The sequence below is a fragment of the Musa acuminata genome, chromosome BXJ3-5 (genome assembly GCF_036884655.1).
Source record: "Musa acuminata AAA Group cultivar baxijiao chromosome BXJ3-5, Cavendish_Baxijiao_AAA, whole genome shotgun sequence".
Taxonomy (NCBI): domain Eukaryota; kingdom Viridiplantae; phylum Streptophyta; class Magnoliopsida; order Zingiberales; family Musaceae; genus Musa; species Musa acuminata.
In genome coordinates this window covers 34,960,750-34,984,041 of record NC_088353.1, presented here as the reverse complement: position 1 = coordinate 34,984,041, position 23,292 = coordinate 34,960,750, and the positions used below count along the sequence as shown (strand labels likewise).

The 23,292-nt window shown below is 50.4% G+C and overlaps 3 protein-coding genes across 6 annotated transcripts; all 3 read right to left on the bottom strand.

Moving 5' to 3' along the window:
• Positions 1-2,963: 2,963 nt before the first annotated feature.
• LOC135638328 (transcription factor MYB93-like) lies at positions 2,964-4,752 on the bottom strand. Of its 2 annotated transcripts, XM_065151419.1 has the most exons (4): positions 4,423-4,752; positions 4,042-4,353; positions 3,324-3,956; positions 2,964-3,227 (listed from the first exon to the last, which is right to left on the bottom strand). In XM_065151419.1, the coding sequence occupies exons 1-4, from the start codon at positions 4,737-4,739 to the stop codon at positions 3,200-3,202; spliced, it is 1,290 nt and encodes a 429-aa protein (XP_065007491.1). In that variant the 5' UTR covers positions 4,740-4,752; the 3' UTR covers positions 2,964-3,199. The 2 variants fall into 2 exon arrangements, with proteins under 2 accessions (XP_065007491.1, XP_065007492.1); XM_065151420.1 differs by having other exon boundaries at positions 4,042-4,742.
• Positions 4,753-14,358: 9,606 nt separating this feature from the next.
• Positions 14,359-17,931, bottom strand: LOC135638389 (uncharacterized). The gene is made up of 2 exons (XM_065151502.1): positions 16,363-17,931; positions 14,359-14,856 (listed from the first exon to the last, which is right to left on the bottom strand). The coding sequence occupies exons 1-2, from the start codon at positions 17,929-17,931 to the stop codon at positions 14,359-14,361; spliced, it is 2,067 nt and encodes a 688-aa protein (XP_065007574.1).
• Positions 17,932-18,948: 1,017 nt separating this feature from the next.
• On the bottom strand, positions 18,949-22,850 carry LOC135638636 (alpha,alpha-trehalose-phosphate synthase [UDP-forming] 5-like). 3 transcript variants are annotated; one of them, XM_065151842.1, is made up of 5 exons: positions 22,452-22,850; positions 19,925-22,084; positions 19,556-19,829; positions 19,387-19,471; positions 18,949-19,293 (listed from the first exon to the last, which is right to left on the bottom strand). In XM_065151842.1, the coding sequence occupies exons 2-5, from the start codon at positions 21,910-21,912 to the stop codon at positions 19,067-19,069; spliced, it is 2,574 nt and encodes an 857-aa protein (XP_065007914.1). In that variant the 5' UTR covers positions 21,913-22,084; positions 22,452-22,850; the 3' UTR covers positions 18,949-19,066. The 3 variants fall into 3 exon arrangements, with proteins under 3 accessions (XP_065007914.1, XP_065007912.1, XP_065007913.1); XM_065151840.1 differs by having other exon boundaries at positions 22,546-22,850; XM_065151841.1 differs by lacking the exon at positions 22,452-22,850 and adding an exon at positions 22,170-22,402.
• Between the last annotated feature and the right edge of the window lie 442 nt (positions 22,851-23,292).

The following is a 23,292-nucleotide window of genomic DNA, read 5'->3' as shown; positions in this document are numbered from 1 at the left end:
CAGGTAATTGAGCCCAACAGGTAACCAAGCTAATCAAGGCTGGACGTATATGCTTATACATATATATTATTAAGCTCATTGCTACCGCCACCATTGGAAAACGAAAGAAGCCATGATTGGGGGGGGGGGGAGGGGGGGGGACATGATGGACATGGACTAAAGCTGAAAGTTATAATCTTCTTTTTTTGTGGGGTAGACAAAGAGGTCATATCATGTGACTGTTAGCTCGGCAACGTGTTACAGAACAACAGATGATGGATGATGAAGGTTGCAATGTTTGTTTGGAAGGGTTGGAAACGTTCTTGAAACATGTCGGAGTTACGATTCTAAGCTGTTTGGTTGCCCCTTCTTATACGATTAATCTTTCACTTTGATCCCATGCAAAGAGTTCTTAAGATCACTTGTCATGCAAACACAGACACGCAACGCACTCTTCCTCTTATGCAAGTTTTCTGGTGTTGGAAACTCAATGCAAAATTCTTTGAATACTTGTTTTCATTAGTTTAAGCTGAGGATTGGGATTTTGATGTCGATTCTAAATGAAGAAGACTGATCGATCCAAGCGCTGCATTATTTGGGTGACGGAAGGAGGAAAGGTAGGACGCATGCAGTGGTTGCAAAGTTCATTTGCAATTAAGCAAACAACTCGTCACTCTTCTCACCGATCCAAATTGCTCCCTTCTATCTTATTATTAGTGTTGGGATTGATAAGTATTTTAAAATATTTTAAGTCAATATCCTATGAAAATAATAAACACTAGTACGATATGTAGGTCTCATCAAAGAAAAAAATCGATTCATCTATAAATAGATTTTGGTGGGGGACGACGGGACCTAAAAAATATTTTAGGCGTTCTTAGGTTTCTTCTAAGGTATCCATAGAGGATGCTTTCTAAGTTGCAAATTCTTTAGGACCTATATGAAAGAAAATATAAGAAAATTATACTTGAGCGAAGATAATTTAAGGTCTTATAATTGATCTCACATAATAAAGAATTTTTTTATTTTTGTGGATGATATAGATAGGGTTAAGCTTGTAAAAAAAATTAGATATATTATTATTATTAATTCATAGATATTTTTAATTTTTAATTTTCCTCGCCCTCGCCAAGCGAGCAAATAGTGCATGAATTAAATCCATCCAATGATATGTGGTGAGAGATGTCACACATTTCTCCAAAGATGAGGCCAAACCTATCTTTGTCCATTGCTTTATTAAGTGAATTCAGCAGTGGGGAGAAAGAAAGAGATGTTTCACCAACAAAAACAATAAATAATGTTGCGTTATGGAAGCAAACAAATTTCCAAGAAAATGCTTGTTTAGGTTAGAGAAGCATTAAGGATTGGCTGATAGCCCAACAATCCTCAGGCCCACAGCCCAATGGCAGTATATTTTGTTTGTAGGCTTAATGTAACATGTTAAATTAGGACTACATTATCTTATCATGTTTATATTTATTTATTTAGTGGTCTCTACTACCTCATTTATCTATTTAAACTTAATTATAGCAATCATGACTTGATACGCGATAGTACATACATACAATACAACGAAGAAAAATCAATAATCGTGTCATGTGGGCATCAGCCGAATATAAAATAAATACCAGTGGAATAGAACATCATTAAAAAAAATTCATCAAACCATAATAATCGAGGTCGGTTATTGTTCACTAAACGCTTATAAATTTCATTGAAGTATTATGTAGAACATAAGAGGGAGCACTCCCACTCAAACAAACACCCCTTAGCTATTTTGCCTCTCTTTTGACCAAGTCAAACTTGTTGTTTCATTATCATCGACATCCACTTACTTTATCATCAAACAACATAAAAACATCTTAAGTCTCTTCAAAAATATAACTTTAAACTTCACACTACCAATGCCTGTTTTCGGGTCGATAAAGAAGAACCAAACAATCCTTAAAGGAGTTCAAACGCTTAACCGAAACCATCTGCATTGACTCCTCTATCCTCGAAGAGAGCTGAAAGGTGAATGAATCAGGTGTTGCCTTCAGCTCAGCAGCTAAAGTAGTCGAAGACTTCCCGAGTGAGCCTCGTGCCATCTTGATTCTAGAAATGCCGCCTGAGCCGATAGCAGGTCACAAGCAAAAGCAGATTTGCTCACGGCTGCTCCGGTGAAACCAATCTTCCGTAGTAAACCATCTACCTAATCCATTACGTACGCTTTTGGAACTCTCTGACTCTCTGAGCAAAGCACGGAACCTCGACGTCAAGCAGACCATTAAAAGTCAGTATAAATAAATAAATATCTAATATATAGTAATTGTATGAGAACATCAAAATGTTACGGTCGCGAAGCTAGCAGACCATTTGATCGATGTATCAAGCTGATAAGAGTTTCATGTCGACTACATAAAGCCTATGATATTGTGGTGCTCGATGATATTCTACTTGGTAACAATCCATCTTATCTTATGATAAGTCTTTGGCTATGTGTCAGACTCCTTATCGATCCGCAACATGATCAACTCTTAGGGTAAGTCTTTGGTAAGATCCCCCCTTATTATAACATCTCACAAAGTCAACATTTCATACATAATAATGATGCTTCAAGAAGAAAGGTCAGTGGTAACATTTGATTGCACGCAATACAACAGTGCATAGATCGGAGAAAGCGATGATGAGTCATGATCTGTTAGGCTTCTACACCGGTGGATGGCTTACTGCTAAAGAAATCCATCTTACCTAATTGATAACTAATAATGGACCTTTTTGTTTCTTTATATGCCTGATATATATATATATATATATATATATATATAATATTATATCATGCAGCAATTAATACTTTCATGACTTGACGCATAAAATCTAAATCAACACTGTCCTTCTCAGTAGCTGCTTCCTACTCCAACTAAACTAATCATCAAACTGTACAGAGTTCATGGTTTGCATTCGGATGCATGACTCCAGAAGAATTCTGACAGGCACATAGACACTCCGGGAAAGCTGAATGCACAACTCTTTAATTCCAAGAAAACTAGAAGATTTATGACACAAATCATATGCTACAGACAGTGAGAACAATGTGTGACCAACCTCTCGTACATTCTCTCTCTGTGTGTGTTGTTGTGCGTCGAAATAGATAGATTCTATTCGTAAAGAACAATCAGCAGATCGACAGATGACTGAAGCGCAGCGCAGAAAATTGACGCCTGTGATCGTCACTCTTGATCTATGATTGTCCTGTCCAACATATTTGGCTGCATCGTAAAGTTCATAAAGAAGCAGATTTTTCAGTGGCGTTCATTGGCTGAGTGTTCTTCGCAATCGAGTAATATGGGAAGTAAATTGCTTACTCTATAATATCTTTCCAGCAGATCATGTCGTCAGCGTTAGATTCACCTGGATTGAGTCCGTGCCAATCCTCGAACGGGATCGAAGCAGGCGAGTCCATCGGGGCCGATTCTTGGGGAATCGAAATTGGTGGGTGGATGGAACGAGCTGTGGGAACGGCACAGGAGCTGAACACGACTGGTACGGCAATTCCACTGCAACTCTCCGTCTTCGTCCCTGTTTGGAAGGATGAACCACCGGGATTGGCCACGGCCGAGAGGTCAGGAGCAAGTCCCACAAGCTGCTGGTTCGATTGGGCGCAGCCGAGGGAGGCTGCGCCCAAGGGATTCATGCCATCGATACTGGGACCAGCAGTCGTGGCTTGGATCAGAGTCTGGAGCACTCGGAGCCTGACCAAGTGCACAGGATCTGCTTGAAGCCCAGGAGCATCGCTCGAAGAGCTGCCCAAGTTTCCAAGGCCGGTGGCGGCAGCAAGAAGAACAGGGAGGAGGGCGAGCAGGTCGAGATCAGTTCTGGGCGCATGGGTGACTGGGTCGACGCCCATAAGGAGGAGCTTCTTCTTGAGATGGGTGTTCCAGTAGTTCTTGATCTCATTGTCTGTCCTTCCTGGTAGACGCCTGGAAATGGTAGACCACCTGCATGAATACATTGCTATAAAAACAGATACAAACAAGTTGATAGCTCAACTGGGGTTGACGAGGAAAGCTGATCAACACGTACTTGTTTCCGAGGATGGAGTGGAGGTGAATGATGATCTGCTCCTCGTCCTCGGAGAACTTCCCCCTCTTGACATCAGGACGGAGGTAGTTGGTCCAGCGGAGTCGGCAGCTTTTGCCGCACCGGTTCAGCCCGGCATTCTTCGGCAAGTTTCGCCAGCTCCCATGGCCATGCCGCTGGATGTACTCCACCAGCTTCTTGTCCTCCTCCGGCGTCCACGGCCCCTTCTTCACGACCATCTCATCGCAGCAAGGCGGCCTCCCCATGTCTCCCCTGCAAGACCCAATCAAGGGACCGAGAAGATGGAAGACAAACCTGAGCAAGAGAGATGGTCAGGTTCTGGTAAGTCATGTGCTGCTCTTATAGGGGACGTAGTCTGACTACCCGACCACTCGGTCAACGCAAGCGGACATGGTTTTATCTCCCAGCAGTGTTCTATATTTCTTCTTTCTAAATGTAGGGAGACTCCCAGCTCCCAGGAAAGTTTTCGAGGGTGTGCATATTCTACATCTGCATGATACCAATTTGGTTAGGACCAGAGGTAGAGAGATAGAAAGAGAGAGAGAGAGAGAGAGAGAGAGAGAGGATGATGCATCGGATCCCGGTCCCTTGTGGCAGAAGGCAGCCTTGGCCTCGGGGCTGGGTTTCAGGGGAGTGCACGTAAGCAAGAAAACCGATGAGAGAGTAGGTTTAGGTTGCATCAAGCAATAAAAGAAGAGGTGATGGTTCAACCATTCGATAGCTATTTGTCCGACGAAGTTCTCCGTACATGCTGTATGATAGGGTTTATTCCTGCTAACTAATCATCTCGATAACACCTGATCTTGACAGCATTTTGTTGAGTGATTAATGCACACCCTTTCTTCTTCGATCATCACTACGACTGTCGTTGTCGCTGCTGTATGACTGCACTTGCTCCTTTCTTCTACAAACTGCAACAGGCAATTTCCTTCCTTTTTGTTTCAATCTGTGAGATCAGATACTAATCTGTGCTAGTGATTCTTACCAGTACTCATGCGATTGAGGCAAAGGCTTAATATCAAAAAAGACGGACGGATTCTGAAGACCAGGTTACACATATCTCAGAGGCAAGTGAAGTTTGGTGGCCTTTGGCACCAACCTTGGAGGAACTTGTTCTTCCGAAGTAATGAACCTGGTAAAATGGTACATGGATAAGAACACTGCTGACTTTCTCAACTCCACCCAATAGTTGCAGTACCTTCTGATCTCATCTCACTTCTTGTGGCCATCTTCCGCAGGTTTACATCTCCTACTCTCCGAGCAATCATCTTAATCTATATATCATCCACTACGTCATTAGATATAAAGCATGATTTAACCAAAGAGAGGTGTCACGGTTTGGGCATGTAGGACTGGTATTTTCCTCGCTCCATCTGCAACATCAACAAGGGTAAAAACCATTCAAGAGTTTGCCAGACAATGGAGTTGCCTGCAAGCCACACCATGTCCATCTATTATGCTTGTCCAAGTCTGCGTTTGGAGTGTCCCTTAATCAGCCGGACAACTTGGACAGAGCATGACTTCACATACTGGAATGATTGATCACTGCATCTGCCACATGGAGACAAGTGCATATAGCGCTCTCGTCTTTCCCATATGTCAGCTGATGGGAACCTTAATCCAACGTGCTTTGCCAGCTTTAGGTGTTACCCCGTTCTTTCCTTAGCTGCAAAATCTAGCGTGAAGGAGAAGGAAAAGGCAGAGCCGCTGCATCTTAAACACTTTCTTCTTCTCTGTCTTTCGATAAGACGTATTAATACTTAGTTTAATTCTAATTAAGATTATTAACCAATAAAAAGAGAGTCGTAATCTTGATATATTATTTTGAGATTCTATCAAGAAATTATTTCTAAATTTTTTATTCTTACCTATATAATAATGAGAGAACCTTCTTGAAATCTAATCGTCCATCTTAAATATCATTATTATTATAATAATTTTATGAAAAATAGAAAGAGAAAAAAAAACTTTGTTTTCTTGTACTGCTTTACTACGTTAATGATATTGCAACCACCCAAAGGAAAAAAAATTCTATTAATTACAATTCAATTATGATTAGTTTCATATCGACGGTAGATAAGATTAAGATTTATTTATTAAAATTTAATAAATATATATTAATTATTAAATTATATGATTTGATAAGATATATTAAAAATTAATTAAATTTTAATTAAGATTATTAATTGCACATATCGGTAATCTTAATGTCTTAAGACATTACTTGCACATATCGCCACCGTTATAATATTCTCCATCGATCTATGACTTGTTTTTTTTGTCTAAAGAAACCTAGTGAACAATTTTAAGATGTCATGTGAGTTCCACTCCGGCAAGCAATCAAACTGGTCCTCCAAAAAAGTGACCGCCGGATGGAGGAGTAGGAATTTGAGGACCATAAAAAAAGAAGTGTCTCATCACATCAAATCAATCTTCTCACTTACCTCTCATACCTTCGCAAACAAAGAAGGAAGTGTCCGAAAATATTATCGAGTTTCATCCATCGGATGAAGCTATATGCTTGTGTATTCAGGACGTTTGGGGAAAACGTGGAAGTCAGTCCATCCTCATCTGCATCTGAAATGACGATGCGACGTCTACGACGACTTGGCACTCTCAAGACCAATCAGGAAGTTCCTTCATGTACTCACGCACACACTCGCAAGAACTTACTTGATCATCCAATGTCTATGATGCTGCAGTGATGAACACAACATATACCTACCTACCTCGCTATGTTAAGATGTTGCGGATGCTGTTAGCGTAAACAGCTTTATGCCATGGCCTCGGGGCCGACGCGATTTGGTTGTGGGTCCGAATGACGGGGATCTCGTGCACCATCCCTTGAGATCTCTCGGTGGCTGATCACGGCGGTCCGGTCGGGATGTCGCGTCGGGAGGAAAGTTTTTGGCGTAGCACCGGGAAGAGGCGACCCCGTTCTTGCACCTGCACACAGGTCGGGTCGGAAGTTCGGCCCGACCCCTCCGACGATCAAGTCAGTGGATGCGGAGGGGATTTTTTGTATGAAGAAGTGCTCTCCCTTTTTGTTTAGAACTCAGGGGTATTTATAGGTAAGTTTAGTGTTACTTGATGTGCCTGCCCATAGGAGCAGGATCGTACCTCTGATGGCATCTGACATTGCCGTTGGCGTTGCGTGGAGAACCGAATTGCCGTAGGGTATGGGCGAGCCTCGGTCGTCGTCCTCCTCTGCCTCGGCCAAGCGTGCGGGACCAGGTATCGATGAAGTCATTGTCTGAGAGCGGGTGACGTCGGCTCACATCGAGTCGGCATTATTGCCCTCTTCCTTGGGCAGATTATCGTCCAAGCGTGGCTGACGTCATAGCGCGTCATGTCACCATTATTACCCTCATCATATCCCCCCCCCCCGAAGGGAGCTATGCGTCGGTTGTTGTTAAAAAGGGGGGAGTCCGAGGCATGGCTTCAGCCTCCGGTACCGTGGTAGTCTCAGGCGACATGAGGTCGAGCACGTCTCGGGCGGGCAAGCCGCGCCGAGGTGGCCTTCGAGCAACATGAGACCGAGCAGCATGCCTCGGGCGCGTGGGACGCGCCGAGGAGGTGGTCTCAGGGAGCATGGAGCCGAGGAGCACGACGTAGGCAGGCTGGCCGCGTAGGTGTGGCCTCGGGGGCATGGAGCCGAGGAGCACGACGCAAGCGGGCTGGCCGCGCAGGTGTGTCTCGGGGAGCATGGGGCCGAGGAGCACGACGCAGGCGGGCTGGCCGTGCGGGCGTGTCTCGGGGGGCATGGAGCCGAGGAGCACGACGCAGGCGGGCAGGCCGCGCAGGTGTGATCTCGGGAAGCATAGAGCCGAGGAGCATGACGTAGGCGGGCCGTGCAGGTGTGGTCTCGAGCAACATGCGGCCGAGGAGCATGACGTAGGCGGGCCGTGCAGGTGTGGTCTCGGGGGGCATGGAACCGAGGAGCACGACGCAAGCGGGCTGGCCGCACAGGTGTGGTCTCGAGCAATCATGCGGCCGAGGAGCATGACCCAGGCGAGCCGGCAGCACAGGTGTGGTCTTGGGCAACACGCGGTTGAGAAGCACGACACAGGCGGGCTGGTCGTGCAGGTGTAGTCTCGGGGGCATGGAGCTGAGGAGCACGACGCAGGCGGGCAGGCCGCGCAGGTGTGTCTCGGGGAGCATGGAGCCGAGGAGCACGACGCAGGCGGGCTGGTCGCGCGGGCGTTTCTCGGGGGGCATGGAGCCGAGGAGCACAATGCAGGCAGGCAAGCCGCGCAGGTGTGATTTCGGGAAGCATAGAGCCGAGGAGCACGATGCAGGCGGGCTGGCCGCGCAGGTGTGGTCTCGGGCAATCATGCGGCCGAGGAGCACGACGCAGGCGGGCCGCGCAGGTGTGGTCTCGAGCAACACGCGACCGAGGAGCATGATGCAGGCTGGCTGGCCCGAGAAGCTGCTTATGCTATTTTCCCTCCTGGCCAACTTAGCAGCAGCGGGGGTCGAAAACTGTCGTATTTGACTTCTTTTCTTGAGGGGGGGGGAAGTTGGTTGCTTTCGCCGCACTGTCACGGACTATTTTACCCTTTGTTGTACCACTGTTCAGAGCTTGTAAAGTCTGTTTGTAATTTGCATTGTCTATGAAGTGTTTTTCGGAGATGTTTGCTTGTGGATCCCGATTGAGGCGTTCACTCTAGCCCGTTCTCTCTTTTGTTGGTCCTAAGGGACAATGGGAGGCTTCGGGGAGGCAGACCTTTGCGGACGGACACGCAGGAGTGCCGCACGACTTAGGCAAAACCAACTAAGTCCGTGACAGTATGCTTTCGGGCGTCAGGGCGTTGCTGCTTCAGCGGATTTGACACGTCAGGCTTTCATTAAGGCGGGGCGTCTTTTGGCATTTCTGACGTGACGTGACGATTACTCACGTGCGCGGGGGGCTGCCGCCCATTCTCAGGAGGCGAAGGGACGCTGGTTCTGGCAGGATATCTCCCTTAAATAGCGAACGCCCGGCTTCGCTTTTATCTTTCGCTGCTGAGTCTCCCTCTTCAGGTCTTGCCGTCCCCTTTCCAGTCTTCTTCCTCGTCTCCTGCATCGTCTTCCCTTTCCCCGTAGCGCCTTCCTGTTGAGGTCAGTTAAGATGTCGCCCTCTTCCTCCTCTCCTTCTTCCTCTTCCCACATAGCTGGGGGGGAAGTCCTCCGACGTCCCCCGTGGAATCCTCTGATGGGGAGGCGGAGCGGGCCCTAGAGGCCTTGATGTGGCCGCACGATAATGACTCCATCGTGAGTGGGTCTTTACTAGGGGGACTCCGGGAGCGCTATAGTATCCCGGAGGACCACATCCTTAGTGCCCATGAACCGGGACAACGAGCGTATGATCCGGTTCCGAAGGGTTTCGCGTTGAACTTAGACGCCCTAGAGGCGGGTCTGCGTTTTCCCCTTCATCCCCTCATTGTGTCCTGCATATCTTTCTGGCGGATTTCACCGTCTCATGTGGCGCCGAACTCCTGGCGCTACCTAGTGGTGTTCCTGGGGGAATGCCACTATGCCAATATCACCCCCACCCTCAACCTCTTTCTCTCCTGTTATCGCCTCTCCAAGGGTTCGGGGGGTTACTTCCTATCTGCCCGGACGGGCTTTCGAGTCGGGGGGGGCCCTTCTAATAATAAAGGGTGGAAGGGGATGTTTTTTTACATTTGCCGTGCACAGGACTGGGGTTTCGGGGTTCGATGGTCCGCGAGGGCGATCGACAACACCACCCTACTTTTGGGCGAAGCAGAGCGCCAACATCTGGGGAGGCTCAAAGAGATTCTCCCCAGGTCCTAGGCCCTCCGGAACATGACCGAGCAATGGCTGGTCGAGGCGGGTCTCAGCCCGATGCCTCTAGGTACGTTAGTGACGTTTGGTTCGGGTATTTGCGCGGTTCATCCCTGATATTAATACTCTTCTTGTCTCTTGTAGAAATGGTGAACCTCCGGTCGCTCTTGGGGGGCAAGGCGTCGTAAGCTCCTCCCCCAGCACTGCTGGCCGACCTACAGCCCGGCACGAAGGCCGCCCCACTGGAGGTCGAGGTCGTGCGCCCTCGGAAGAAGGCGAAGGCGGCACCTTCAAAGGTGGCTGAGGCGGGCCCCCGTCGGGGCGAGGCCGAGCCTAGTTGGCGGGTGGCTGGGAAGGGTCCGCGCCCTCCCTTCGTTCGTGACCTGTGCCGACTGCCAACTGAGGACGAGGAGTCGTTCCTAACGCGGCTGGTGGGCGAAATCCCGATCGGGGAGGCTAGCGACCCCCTGGTAGCCCGCTGGGGAGGCCTGTCCAGGGGGGACAGGGTGTGGGCCAGAGGGGACTCCTCCGTAGCATTCCTCCGAGGCGCACTTCATCCCGACATGGCTCAGGATTTGTACACCTTGCCCTCGGAGGCTCTGCTCAGCAAGTCCACCCAATCTTTGACATGGGTAAGTACTCCTCTTCTCTTCCCATTCGGGGTCGTTTGTCTGTCGCTGACCTTCTTGATCCGTCTTTCTTTTTGCAGGGGCTTCAATACGCGATGACCCTGATGGACAGGGTGCGTGACGCCGGCCGGGTCATCAGGGTCCTTATTAGCCGCAACGCCGAGCTCCACCGCCAGGTCGAGGAGGCCCAAGCCGGGGCCGGCCCGGAGGCTGTGGCGGCCGCCGAGAAGCGTGCGGCGGACTCTGAGGCGGAAGAGGCTCACCTCAGGTTAGAGCTTGAGGCCTCCAAGAAATCAAACGAGGAGCTCCAAAAAACAATAAGGGTGGAGCGGACCGAGCTCCGTCTGTCGAAGACGGAGGCGAGCGCCCTCAGCAAGAAGCTGGAGGAGGCGAAGGCCGAAACGAGGGCGGCCTCGGAAGCGCTGGCGGAGGAGGCCCGTCTCCGACCCGTCAAGGATAAGGAGCTCCTCGAGGCGTATAAGAAGTCCGAGGGGTTCGAACTCGGGCTAACACGGACGGGGCGAGTGTCCTTTGAATATGGGTACCGAATCGCCACGTCCCGTTTCCACGCTCGTCACCCCGGCCTTGAGGTGGAGGAGGACCCCTTCACTCCCCACCCTGAGGATCTGGAGGTAGATATGCCCGAGGACGTCCCCTTTGACGACCGCCTGGACATCCCACTGTAATAAAGAGGGGTCCTGTATGTTTTTGTAAGTTGGGGTCAGATCTTGTAAGTCGGGGTCGAGTCCTATAAGTCAAGGTCGAGTCCTGTAATCTTAGTTTTTTAAATAAAAGAAAGTTTTTGTTCTCTCGTGTGTTTGCCCAGCTTCTTCTTCTTCCCTTAAGCAAAAAGCTTCTTCTTCCTCGGACGAAAAACTTTTTCTTCCTTAGACGAAAAACTTCTTCTTCTTTATACGAAAAACTTCTTCCTTAGACGAAAAACTTCATAAGGTTCTAGACATTCTATGTTCTCGACAAAGGAGAACCATCCATTGTCATGAGCCGGTATGTACCCGGTCGGATTACCTCAACGACCCGATAAGGTCCCTCCCATTTGGGGGCTAGCTTCCCCCTCGCTCAGGTCAGGTCGTTGACTTCGGTCTTGCATAGGACCAGGTCGTTTAACTTAACTGGTCGGGGTCGTACCTTCCAGTTGTAGACCCTCGCGATAGCTCTTTTGTAAGAGAGGGCCTTCAAGTGTGCGTCGGCATGTCGCTCCTCGAGCATGTCGAGGCCGGCTCGAAGTCTTTCGTTCGCACTTTTCTCGTCATAGTTTCTTGTCCGAAGGGTGGGAATAGCTACCTCGGGCAGTAAGACAGCTTCAGTTCCGAACACGAGACTGTAGGGGGACTCTCCAGTCGCGGTTTTGGGGGTGGTGCGTAACGACCATAAGACACTCAGGAGTTCGTCCGTCCAAGCCGATCGGGCTGCGGACACTCTTCTTTTGAGCCTGTCTAGAATGGACCGATTAGTTACCTCTGCTAGCTCGTTCGCCTGAGGGTAAGCCACCGAGCTGAACCTTATTTGGATTCCGTGGCTCGCGCAGAACTCCTGGAAACTTCTACCGGCGAACTGAGGCCCATTGTCTGTAATGATGGTTTTGGGCAAACCAAACCGAGTTACCAGGTTCCTCCACACGAACTTTTCCATTTGCCGCTCTGTGATTATTGCTAGTGGTTTGGCCTCGACCCACTTTGTGAAATAATCCACTCCCACGACGATGTACTTCCGTTGTCCCGAGGCTGGCGGGAAAGGTCCGAGCAGGTCCAAACCCCATTGCGCGAACGGCCATGCGTAATCGATGGTGGTGAGCGGGACCGCGGGCTGCCGGGGCGTGCGGGCGTGTTCTTGGCACGAACTGCACCGTTGTACATAAGCCTTTGCATCTCGGCACATGGTCGGCCAGTAGTAACCTTAGTGAAGTATTTTGTGTGTCAAGGTTCGCCCGCCGATGTGTTCCCCGCAGACTCCCTCGTGGACCTCAGCCAGAACCGTCCGAGCTTTGTCGGGCTCCAAGCACCGTAGGAGGGGGTATGTGAAGGACCGCTTATAGAGTCGTCCACTCACCTCGGTGTACCACGCATGCGTACAACGCAGGCGCCAAGCCATAGCCTCGTCGGGAGGAAGGGTCCCGTCCCGCTTGAAGCGTAGCAACTCTTGTACCCATCGAGGCCACAGCTGTGATTTCGATGGTACGGGCAGGGAGCTCCTCAACCTCGGGCCGGGCTTCGGGGGCTGGCTTTGACGCCAACTTGGCTAGCACGTCGGCTCGCTCGTTCTCTCCCCTCGGGACATTAGATAATATAAAATGAGGGAACTTGGCGGTCAGGTTCTTTACCTGTGCCAGGTACTTCGCCATGATCGGGTCCCAAGCCTCGTATCCCCCGCTGAGTTGCTCGGCCACCAGCTGTGAGTCGGTGAGGATGTGTATGGCGACCACCTGCATTTCGAGGGCCAACCTGAGTCCTGCTAGGAGCACCTCATATTCCGCCTCGTTGTTAGTGGCTTGGAACCCGAAGCAGAGGGAACGCTCGAACAACCGCCCGTCAGGAGCTAATAGCACCAGCCCCGCGCCGGCGCCCTTTGAGTTGGCCGATCCATCAACGTGCAGGACCCATGCTTCGGGAGGTTGCTCGGGATCCACGTCCTCGATCTGGGTTAATTCTGCGATGAAGTCGGCCACGGACTGGGCTTTGATAGCGGTCCTAAGCACGTATTGTACGTCATGCTCGCCGAGCTCTACCGCCCATTTGAGAAGACGTCCTGCAACATCAAATTTAGACAAGATCTGTCGAAGTGGTTGGTCGGTGATGACCTCCACTGGGTGAGCCTGGAAGTAGGGGCGTACCTTCCGGGCTGACAGCACGAGCGCGAGTGCTAGTTTCTCAATCAGTGGGTATCGTTCCTCGGGCCTGTTCAGGACGTGGTTGACATAGTAGATCGGAAGCTGTTCGCTGAAGCTTTCTTTGACCAGAACGGAACTGACTACATGCTGGGAGGCAGCCAGGTAGAGGCCTAGCTTTTCCCCGAGAGAGACTGAGGCAAGTCAAGGGAGGCTGGCCAAGTGTTGCTTCATTTGTTTGAAGGCTTCCTCGCATTCGGTCGTCCATTGAAAATTCTTCGGGTTCTTCAGCGCCCTGAAGAAGGGGAGGCAGCGATCACCTGATCGGGCAAGGAAACGAGACATGGCGACGAGTCTCCCGTTAAGGCGTTGCAGGTCCTTGATTGTCCGAGGTGACTGCATATTGATGACTGCCTGGACCTTCTCCGGGTTGGGGTCGATTCCTCTTTCGTGTATGATAAACCTGAGGAACTTTCCTGAGGTGACGCTGAAGGCACACTTCGTGGGGTTGAGTCGCATGCCGAATTTGCGCAGCGTGGCGAATGTCTCGGCCAGATTGGCAAGGTGAGCTCCCGCCTCTTGGCTTTTTACAATCATGTCGTCTATGTAAACTTCCATGTTTCGCCCAATCTGGTGGGCGAACATCTTGTTCACTGTTCTCTGGTACGTTGCCCCAGCGTTTTTCAATCTGAAAGGCATGACCTTATAAAAGTATACCCCTTGGTTGGTGAGAAAGGCTGTATAATCTTGGTCCTCGGACGCCATTCTGATCTGATTGTATCCCGAGAAGGCATCCATAAATGAGAGGCGGGCGCGTCCAGCCGTTGCGTCGACCAGCTGGTCGACCTTTGGGAGGGGGTAGCAATCTTTAGGGCATGCATTGTTAAGGCTGGTGTAATCAACGCACATCCTCCAGCTTCAATTGGGTTTCTTGACGAGGACTACATTGGATAGTCAATGCAGGTATCTGGCTTCTCTTATGAAGCTTGCCGCTAAAAGTCGATCCACTTCTTCTCGTATGGCGAGCTGCCGATCAGGGGCCTACCGTCTGGGTTTTTGCTTTACCGGGCAAGCGTCGGGTGAAATATTGAGGTGATGTTGTGCGACTTCCGGGTCGACGCTCGTCATGTCAGATGGCGACCAGGCGAAGATGTCGGTGTTTTCCTGTAGGAAGCCGACGAGCTGCTTTCGTTCTTGCTCGGGTAGCTCCGACCCGATTTTGACCGTCTGGTCTGGCCGACCCTCTAGCAGCGGCAAGTCGATGGTGGACCCCCTCGGCTCAGGATGGGGGGTTGGCTTCTTCGCCTCCCGAGGATCCGCTAAGGGTGGTTCGACCCTTGCTCTCTTGTGTAACGAGACGACGGTCAGGTAGCAGCACCTGGATTCTCGGGGGCTTCCCGTGATCTCTCCGGTCCCGGCGTGGGTCGGGAACTTCATAGTTTGGTAGTAAGTTGAGACAACGGCTCTAATTTTGTTGAGGGTCGGTCGGCCGAGAATAGCGTTGTATGCAGCAGAGAGGTCAACCACTAAGAAGGTGTGCTAGTCATAGGTGCCCAGCAAGCCAATCACGTGAGTGATGGCACGTGTGACTTGATACAGAATCTTTTTGCTTATTATATTTTGACATATATCACTTTATAACTATTGCATAAATGCATATATATATATTGTGATGTCCTTGGATTTGTGCAATGGGAATCGGATCGTGATGAGATCACGATAATGAGATCGATTCACCTTTAAACACATATCCTAAATAATCCCGGTCATAGGTTACTCGAGAGGGACATCGTGATAACCGGACAGACTGGTGTGCTGTATACCCGTCCATATGATGGATGTAGTTGGTCTCACAGCTGCTCGTGTAGGGACACTAGAGATACAGTACAGGTGCTCATTGGAGAATGAGTTCACTGATTGATCCGCTTACGGAATGCTGGATGGTTGATGATGCCTGATTATTAGACAGCGATTCCGTAGTCCTAGTGGTGTATCTGGTCCTTAGACTTGAGACACCAAGGATGTCCTGTATGAGTGCTCCACTCTTTGATACCAGATTTATAGGTTTGGCTGTCCCAGATCTAGTACAGCTGGTCATTGGGAGTGGTAGTCGACCTTACGAGGGCTATTGAGTGTTGATAGAGGATCATCCACTCTCGGCGTCATGAGAGGAATATCCCATGTGTTCTTGCTCAGACAAATCCCTAGCCAGGGTCATTCGGGTTGAGAGAGAAAGAGTTCTCCGGGAGAATCCGATTAGAGCGAGACTCGAGTAGAAACCGTATGGGTCTGACAACACCATGCTCGATATACGGTCTCTGGGATATTAGATGGATGAGGGATTATAGGTACACGGTAACTGAGGACAAACAGGTCCAATGGATTGGATTCCCCTGTATCGTCTGGGGACTACGGCGTAGTGGCCTAGTACGTCCGTAGTCGATGAGTCGAGTGAATTATTACAGAGATAATAATTCACTGAGTTAGAAGGAGTTCTGACAGGTATGACTCATGGCCAGCTCGATATTGGGCCTAGAGGGTCACACACATATGGTAGGTATTGCGATGAGTAGAGGTTCTGATATGAGATATCCGACGGAGTCCTTGTCTTATTAGATGCAGATCCAATACCCACTAGGGGAGGACCCATTAGGGTTTGATAGGGGACCTCTATAAATAGGAGGGATTCAGAGCCTCATAGGCTAGAGCCTTTGCTTTCCTTTCCTATTCTCCTCTCCCTCTCCACCTTAGAGAATGCCTGGAGTATTGAGGAGCGTCGTCGCAACCCTGCTGTGTGGATCACCGCTAGAGAGGAGGACACTTGACCTCCTTCACCCTCTCCTAAAGATCTGCAAGGAAACAGGGATATACGATCTCCCTAGGTAACACAACCTACTCTATACGCAGTTTTGAGTTTCGCGGATTTTGCGCACCAAACTTCACATGACGACGAACATCTCTTTGGGAATCGGGGATTTTGTTTTCTTGTTCTTCCGCTGCGCATATGATGTCGCCCCCAAGATTTCCCAACAAGGTGGTCATCACTGTCTTCGACCTCGGCAGAGCTCCCAGGGTCAAGGGCAAAGTGATTGCCTCTAGCGGTGAGATCGAGTCACCGGTGAATCTGGTGAGCGCCGAGCACATCGGCTTCATGTTGTCTCTGGACAAGCCGAGCTTTTGGAAGGCATCGAAGTAGAGTATGTCGGCCGAGCTCCCGATATCGACCATGATCCTTCTTACTTGCGCATTGGCAATCCTGGCCGATATCACGAGCGCATCGTCGTGCTCGGATTGTTCGGATGCTCTGGTCGGGAAAGCGACCTCAGGCTCGGGCTCGTGCCTGGGAGCTTCGGCCGGGGCGGCTCGGGCGTATGCCTTTCTTCCGGTCATGGAATCCCCGCCAGATGCGGGGCCGCCAGCTATCACGTCGATGTGTCGCTCGATGGGACCCTCCGGGCGCGGTGAAAGTTCCTTGTCCGACCGAAGGTACTGGCCGAGATGCCCTCTGCGAATAAGCTCCTCGATCTGCCTTTTCAACTCCCGACACTTTTCAGTGTCATGCCCGTGCTGCCGGTGAAAGCGACAGTACTTTGATCGGTCTGCAAGCTCTCGTGAACTCCTCATCGGATATGGATCTTTGAGCAGTCCCTTCTCCCTTATGTGGAGAAATATTTCTGTTTGGGACAAGCTCAAGGCGGGGAGAGGGGGCCTCGGTGCCGGCGGGTCAGATCTGTCCAACCTATGCCGTGATGCAACGGATTGCTGCTGCCAGGGCGGCTCCGGCTTGACTCTCTTGTGCTCTTCGCGCCTCCCGGCTATCCATGTCTCTGCGGCGATGAACCGACTTGCTCGCTGGAACATCTCGGGTACCGTCGTGGGGGGTCGCTCCACAAGAGACCAAAAGAACCTGGAAGGCCGCAGGCCTATCATGAATGCCTGCATCAACAGAGAGGGGTGAGCGTCCGAGAGCCCTCGGATTTGCGTCGTAAAACGATTCACGAAATGGGAGAGGGGCTCGTCCTCCCTTTGGTTGAGTCCGAGGAGCAATGCCACGGACGGCTTTGGTCGAGCGTAGGCTAGGAAGTTGAGCTCAAAGTCTCTGGCGAGCTGATCGAAGGAAGTGATGGTCCCGGTCTTCAGGCTGTTGTACCACGCGCGGGCTAGCCCCCTCAACATCGTCGGAAACGCCCTGCACATCAAGGCGTCAGAAGTCCCATATAGCGCCATCTGAGCGCGAAAAGCGGCCACGTGGTCTGCTGGGTCAGTGGCGCCGTCGTAGGTGTCCAGCGAAGGGAGCCGGAAGTGCAATCTGATCGCTTGATCTTGTATTTTGGGCGCGAACGGGGACCCTTGGTGTTTATCCGCCCCGAGCTCTCCCTTTGACCTGCGAATCTCCTGGTGTACTTCGTCGAGTCGTTGACTAACAAGGCGCAACTGGGCTCGCAGGGCGTTCGTCGAGTCCGCAGATGGCGCCTCAGGCTCTGGGCGACTCGCCGTATCTTCCGCCTCTCGATTCCTGGGCTGGGCTATTCGGTTCCGAGGCGAAGCGGGGAGCTCGGAAAGTGGTGCATGAGTCCGGGTGGGGGCCCCCTGCGGTTGCAAAGGCCGAGTCATATGCGGGAGCGTTGGTTGGGAGACGAGCGGGATGATAGTTTGCACCACGCCCGTCAGAGTTCAAACTTGATGAGCGAGGTCGTGAAAGGCCTCGGGCGATACTGGCGACGGGCCAGTGGGGGCACCGTTAGGTGGCGATAAACCCAGGTCGTTGAACAATCGCCAGTAGCGTTCTGACGTTGCGGCGGGGCATTCGTCTCGGGATTCATCACGCGAGGGATTTTCTCCCGGGGTGTTGATCGTGGGCAATCCAACAGCCGCGGGTTCGTTAGAGTGGATCTGCTGATTGCTCGACATTCGGACATGCCCTCCTTCTAGCACCAATCTTTTAGCGTAAACAGCTTTATGTCGTGGCCTCGGGGCCGACGCAGCTTGGTTGGGGGTCCGAATGACGGGGATCTCGCGCAGCGTCCCTCGAGATCTCTCGGTGGCCGATCACGACGGTCCGGTCGGGATGTCGCGTCGGGAGGAAAGCTTTTGGCGCAGCATCGGGAAGAGGCGACCCCGTTCTTGCACCTGCACACAGGTCGGGTCGGAAGCTCGGCCCGACCCCTCCGACGATCAAGTCAGTGGATGCTGAGGGGATTTTTTGTATGAAGAAGTGCTCTCCCCTTTCGTTTAGAACTCGGGGGTATTTATAGGTAAGTTTAGTGTTACCTGATGTGCCTGCCCACAGGAGTAGGATCGTACCTCTGATGGCGTCTGACATTGCCGTTGGCGTTGCGTGGAGAACCGAACTGCCGCAGGATATGGGCGAGCCTCGGTCGTCGTCCTCCTCTGCCTCGGCCAAGCGTGCGAGACTAGGTATCGATGAAGTCGTTGTTTGAGAGCGGGTGACGTCGACGCACATCGAGTCGACATTATTGCCCTCTTCCTCGGGCAGAGTGTCGTCCAAGCATGGCTGACGTCATGGCACGTCATGTCGCCATTATTACCCTCATCAGATGCATTAACGACTGATCATATGTGAGTCAGTCGGTCACATGAAAAGATAGAGCACTTGCACACAATAAGAAATCGAGAAGGAGCAGTCCAATCCCAAAAGTAGAGCGCAAATGTTCTACCAAGTTTATGTTATAGCAGACGTGGACATATATACATAAACACAGGAGGAACAAAAACAGCATTGCTTGATTCACTGTGGCGGAGTTTGAGATGCAGCAGCACGAGCCATTTGGTCTGAAGCCGTCGCGAGGCCCTGCAACATTCTGACGATCTCAGTAGTATCCTCCAAGAAGTACTTTGCTTTGCTCGGCTTTTGCCCGACCGTGCAGGCAAACACTTCTGCAACCGGTGAGAGATTAGGTCCGGCCATGGCGCTCATGATGACTTCGAACATATCCTCGTCTGATCTATCATCACCTATGCAAAGAACAAAATCCGGAAGGAGAGATTAGGTCCTGCCATGGCGCTCATGATAGACTTGGAACATATCCTCGTCTGATCTATCATCACCTATGCAAAGAACAAAATCCGGAAGCACGCCCTTCTGGCTTGCTGTGGACAGAAGTCGTTCGGCCACCACGCCCTTCGACACACCCTGCACATCTTGAGCTGGGTTAGATGATACACAGTGATGTCGATGAAAGTATGCGGGTATCACAAAGGAATGTTTTTGATTGACCTGTGGCTTGACTTCTACGATGTGTTGGCCACTCTTCACGGACACCGGCTCGTTCGTGAGGACGCTCTCTAGATGGTCGAGGAGTTCTTTGGCTTGGCATGACCCGAAATCCGGATCAGCATACTGGTAGTGCCAGACTAGTGCACTTTCCCTGGTCTCTATGGACGAACCATCAGTGGCTTCAGTGTATAACTGCATGATCGGCTCTGCCATCTGCTTCCAGTCGAAGTCGGCCACCGAAACGCATGTTTCCCATTCTGCATCAGACTTCTCCCTGAAAACAGATCGAACTATATAAGTGAAGCCGGTAATGCAGACTCCAACTACGACTCTAAAGATGTCCAACAATCCAGACAATGTATGTTCTACCTCAGGAAGTAGCCATGCTCGGCTGCAATTACTAGCTTGTCGCAAGAAGAAAACCACTCGCTCAGAGTGATCTTGTCTCTTCCACTAACAAGAAACACCACATTCCTGGGATCATCGCACAAGCTCTTCAATGTACTGATGGCCTCAGGGGTCGGGGTCTTGTTGATCGACGTCTGAGGCATTATGGTACCATCGTAATCCAAGAGAATGGCTCGGCTTTTGGTCCTTCGGTAAGCAGACACAATGTGATCTACGGACAGCTTCCTGAAAGTGTAATCTAGCGCAATGACCCTGAAGCCTAAGCCGAAACCAATCCCCCAGCACCTCCTCATCGTGTGGTCTCGGCAAGCCCTCTGCAGATCTTGCAAAAAGCTGTTTGCCCAATACCCAACGTCGTGGGTGATCACGTACTTGTAATGCTTCTCGTGGCGTAATTGTTTCTCCGACTCCTGAATTACCAAAGCTGTGTCCATTGCCTCAGCCACGGAATCTATGTTCCATGGATTGACACGAATGGCTCCGCTGAGGGATGGAGAACAGCCGATGAATTCAGAGACAACCAGCATGCTCCTCTTCGGCACCGATGGACCGAGCTGCAGTATATCATCCAATCTCTCCGTACCTTGCCGGCAAATCACATACTCGTAGGGTATCAGATTCATCCCATCCCTCACTGCCGTGACCAGACAACACTCGGCGATTACATAAAACGCAATCCTCTCGTAGAACTGAAGTGGGTGATCGATCAAGATGACAGGTTTGTAGCCTGGCCTTCCGAATCTCTCATTTATCCTTTCAGCGGTGGTATGCATCTCCGATTGCACATCTTGCACATCTTTGCCTCGGCCTCTTGCGGGATTGGCAATCTGCACCAACACCACCTTCTCCCTCCACTCCGGGTGCTGCACAAGCAATTGCTCCGTGGCCAAAAGCTTTAAGCTTATTCCTTTGAATATGTCCATGTCGTCCACTCCAAGCAACACGATTCGATCCTTGAGTTGATCCCTGAGCTCAGATACTCTAGCTTCGGTTTCTGGAAGCCGTAGAACCGACTGGAGCTGACCGGTGTGAATCCCTACCGGAAGGATTTTGATACTGACAGTGCGGCCGTAGTACTCGAGCCCAATGTAGCCCCTTTTCGATTCATAGGCGAGGCCAAGCATTCTACCACAGCAAGAAAGGAAGTGTCTGGCATAATCGAAGGTATGAAAGCCAATGAGATCGGCGTTCAGGAGAGCTCTGAGGAGTTCATCTCTCACAGGAAGCGTTCTGTAAATCTCGGAAGAGGGAAACGGGCTATGAAGAAAGAACCCAAGCTTCACCCTGTTAAACCTCTTCCTCAGGAAGGTCGGCAACACCATAAGATGGTAATCATGCACCCACACGAAATCATCATCCGGATTTATCACCTCCATGATCTTGTCCGCAAATATCTTGTTCACCGAAACATAAGCTTGCCAAAGAACCCGGTCGAAACGCCCGCCGAGGTCCGGCGACAGGGGGAGCATGTAGTGAAACAGGGGCCACAGATGCTGCTTGCAGAACCCATGGTAGAACTTGGAGAAGAGATCGGGCGCGAGGAACGTCGGGACGCACCTAAACGTCTCGAGCAACGTCTGGGAAACATCATCCTGTTCTGCGGGATCTATCTCCTCCCTCAAGCAACCGATATATACGACTTCCACGTCCTCCCCAAGACCATCTTTGAGCTGCAGGAGTAGCGAGTCCTCGTCCCAGCTGAAGTTCCAGCCCTTGCCATCGGGTCTTCGGTGAGCGCGAATCGGCAGCTGATTGCCGACTATGATCATCCGGTCCTGAGTGACAGAAGAGGGGCCATCCGACGTCATACTGTTGGTGTTCTCCTCGTCCAGATCGGAGATGATCCCGGCGACAGTCATCACTCTAGGGAGCTTCTTGCCAGTCCGGCCAAATGCGGGGAACTCGCCGGACGCAAGGTCCAGAAGGTTTGAGTACGATCTCGAAACCATTATGCCGAACAGAGTATTGGAAGACTTGGAAAGATTTTACACACTGGCTTTGCAGATCCTAAGAGACGACAGATCGGTCAAAGATCATATACCACACTGACGGCAGGAATTCTTGCTGAAATCTATGTTATGTTTCAGCTGGATTTTAGGCCTAACTCACTCTAACGCGAACCTGCAGATGCACAAAACAAAAGACTCAAAACCATGGAGTTCTAATAACAATCTGAAAGACACCTTGAAACAGCAACACCACAAACATGATAAAGAACATCGTCACAGGCATGCTAAGGATGATTGCATTGCGGATCAAATTGCTAGCACAAACAGTAAATCCACAGAGAATCTTTTTGCCAACGACAGCCCTAAAAAGCAGGTAAAATGGTAGACTTTAGCAGCACAGATTATAGCCTATCTACAGATGTCCCGGTGGACACCCATCAAACAATCAAAAACAAACGACAAAGAGATGGTTCAAGATAGAGGAGGAAATCAGCCACTGATTAGAAGAACACAGAAGACAGATACAGCAGACCTCTAACCTGTTTTGAGAATATTTAGAACCGAAAGTGCAGAGGAACCGAAAGAAGGGTAAAAGATTCGGTGTAATTCACGTCACGGAGAGAAGAGATGAACCTTTTTGGCCCGACGGAATTGAAAAATCACCAGAGAGAGAAGCAAAGCGTCGCCGAGGTAAGAGAGGGGAAAGGCAACCTTCTCCCTCTCGGGCTTTTGGGGCCGTCACAGATGGAAACCGAGGAAAAGCGAGCGATTCCCTCTCATTCACCACCTTTCATAGTGGCGTCAGTGGGCACCGGCAGCACTGAGGTTCCAGCTTGCAGTCACCACAGTGAAACAACATACGAAGAGAGAGAGAGAGAGAGAGAGAGAGAGAGAGCGCGCGCCTCGGAGAACTCGTCGATCACGTTGACGTGTCCTCATGCCCTGAATCGATCGATGTTTAGTTCGTAAAGCCCACTGATGACTCAATCAAGTCAGCACATTAGCATTATTAGAACGTAATGGCTGGACAGCGGCTACAATTACAGGGTGCAGTTCACATGTGTTTGGCCCAGCAGCAGCAGCAGCAGCAGCAGTATAAAAACAACGAATGGCGTACTGCCCGATCCTTTACTCGGGCCAAAAACCGAGTCACATCATGCTGGTGGTATTTCCAAAGCAGTAGACCCACTATGTATGTGATGAGTGCGTGATATGGTACGATTATTTGCATTATCATTGATAGAAATAATAGAAGATAAGAATAATAATTGAAGAAGTTTTATTGTAGAAATGAAATAACTTTAACTTGAATCTATTAACAAATTAGGAGGAAGGATTTCCCTAACAAAATAGAGGATTTTTCTCAACAGAACAAAGAAA

What these genes read in the sequence shown, in the direction of transcription:
- LOC135638389 (XM_065151502.1), bottom strand. Translation starts at nt 17,931, where the DNA reads ATGACTCGGCCTTTGCAACCGCAGGGGGCCCCCACCCGGACTCATGCA. An exon ending in CTCTGCCGAGGTCGAAGACA is followed by an intron (nt 14,857 to 16,362) that starts GTGATGACCACC and finishes ACCTATGACTAG; the next exon opens with CACACCTTCTTAGTGGTTGA.
- LOC135638636 (XM_065151842.1), bottom strand. Translation starts at nt 21,912, where the DNA reads ATGGTTTCGAGATCGTACTCAAACCTTCTGGACCTTGCGTCCGGCGAG. An exon ending in TCGTAGAAGTCAAGCCACAG is followed by an intron (nt 19,472 to 19,555) that starts GTCAATCAAAAA and finishes CAAGATGTGCAG; the next exon opens with GGTGTGTCGAAGGGCGTGGT. An exon ending in GGATTTTGTTCTTTGCATAG is followed by an intron (nt 19,294 to 19,386) that starts GTGATGATAGAT and finishes TTCTTTGCATAG; the next exon opens with GTGATGATAGATCAGACGAG.
- LOC135638328 (XM_065151419.1), bottom strand. Translation starts at nt 4,739, where the DNA reads ATGCAACCTAAACCTACTCTCTCATCGGTTTTCTTGCTTACGTGCACT. An exon ending in TGCGTTGACCGAGTGGTCGG is followed by an intron (nt 4,354 to 4,422) that starts GTAGTCAGACTA and finishes TCTCTTGCTCAG; the next exon opens with GTTTGTCTTCCATCTTCTCG. An exon ending in CACTCCATCCTCGGAAACAA is followed by an intron (nt 3,957 to 4,041) that starts GTACGTGTTGAT and finishes GTATTCATGCAG; the next exon opens with GTGGTCTACCATTTCCAGGC.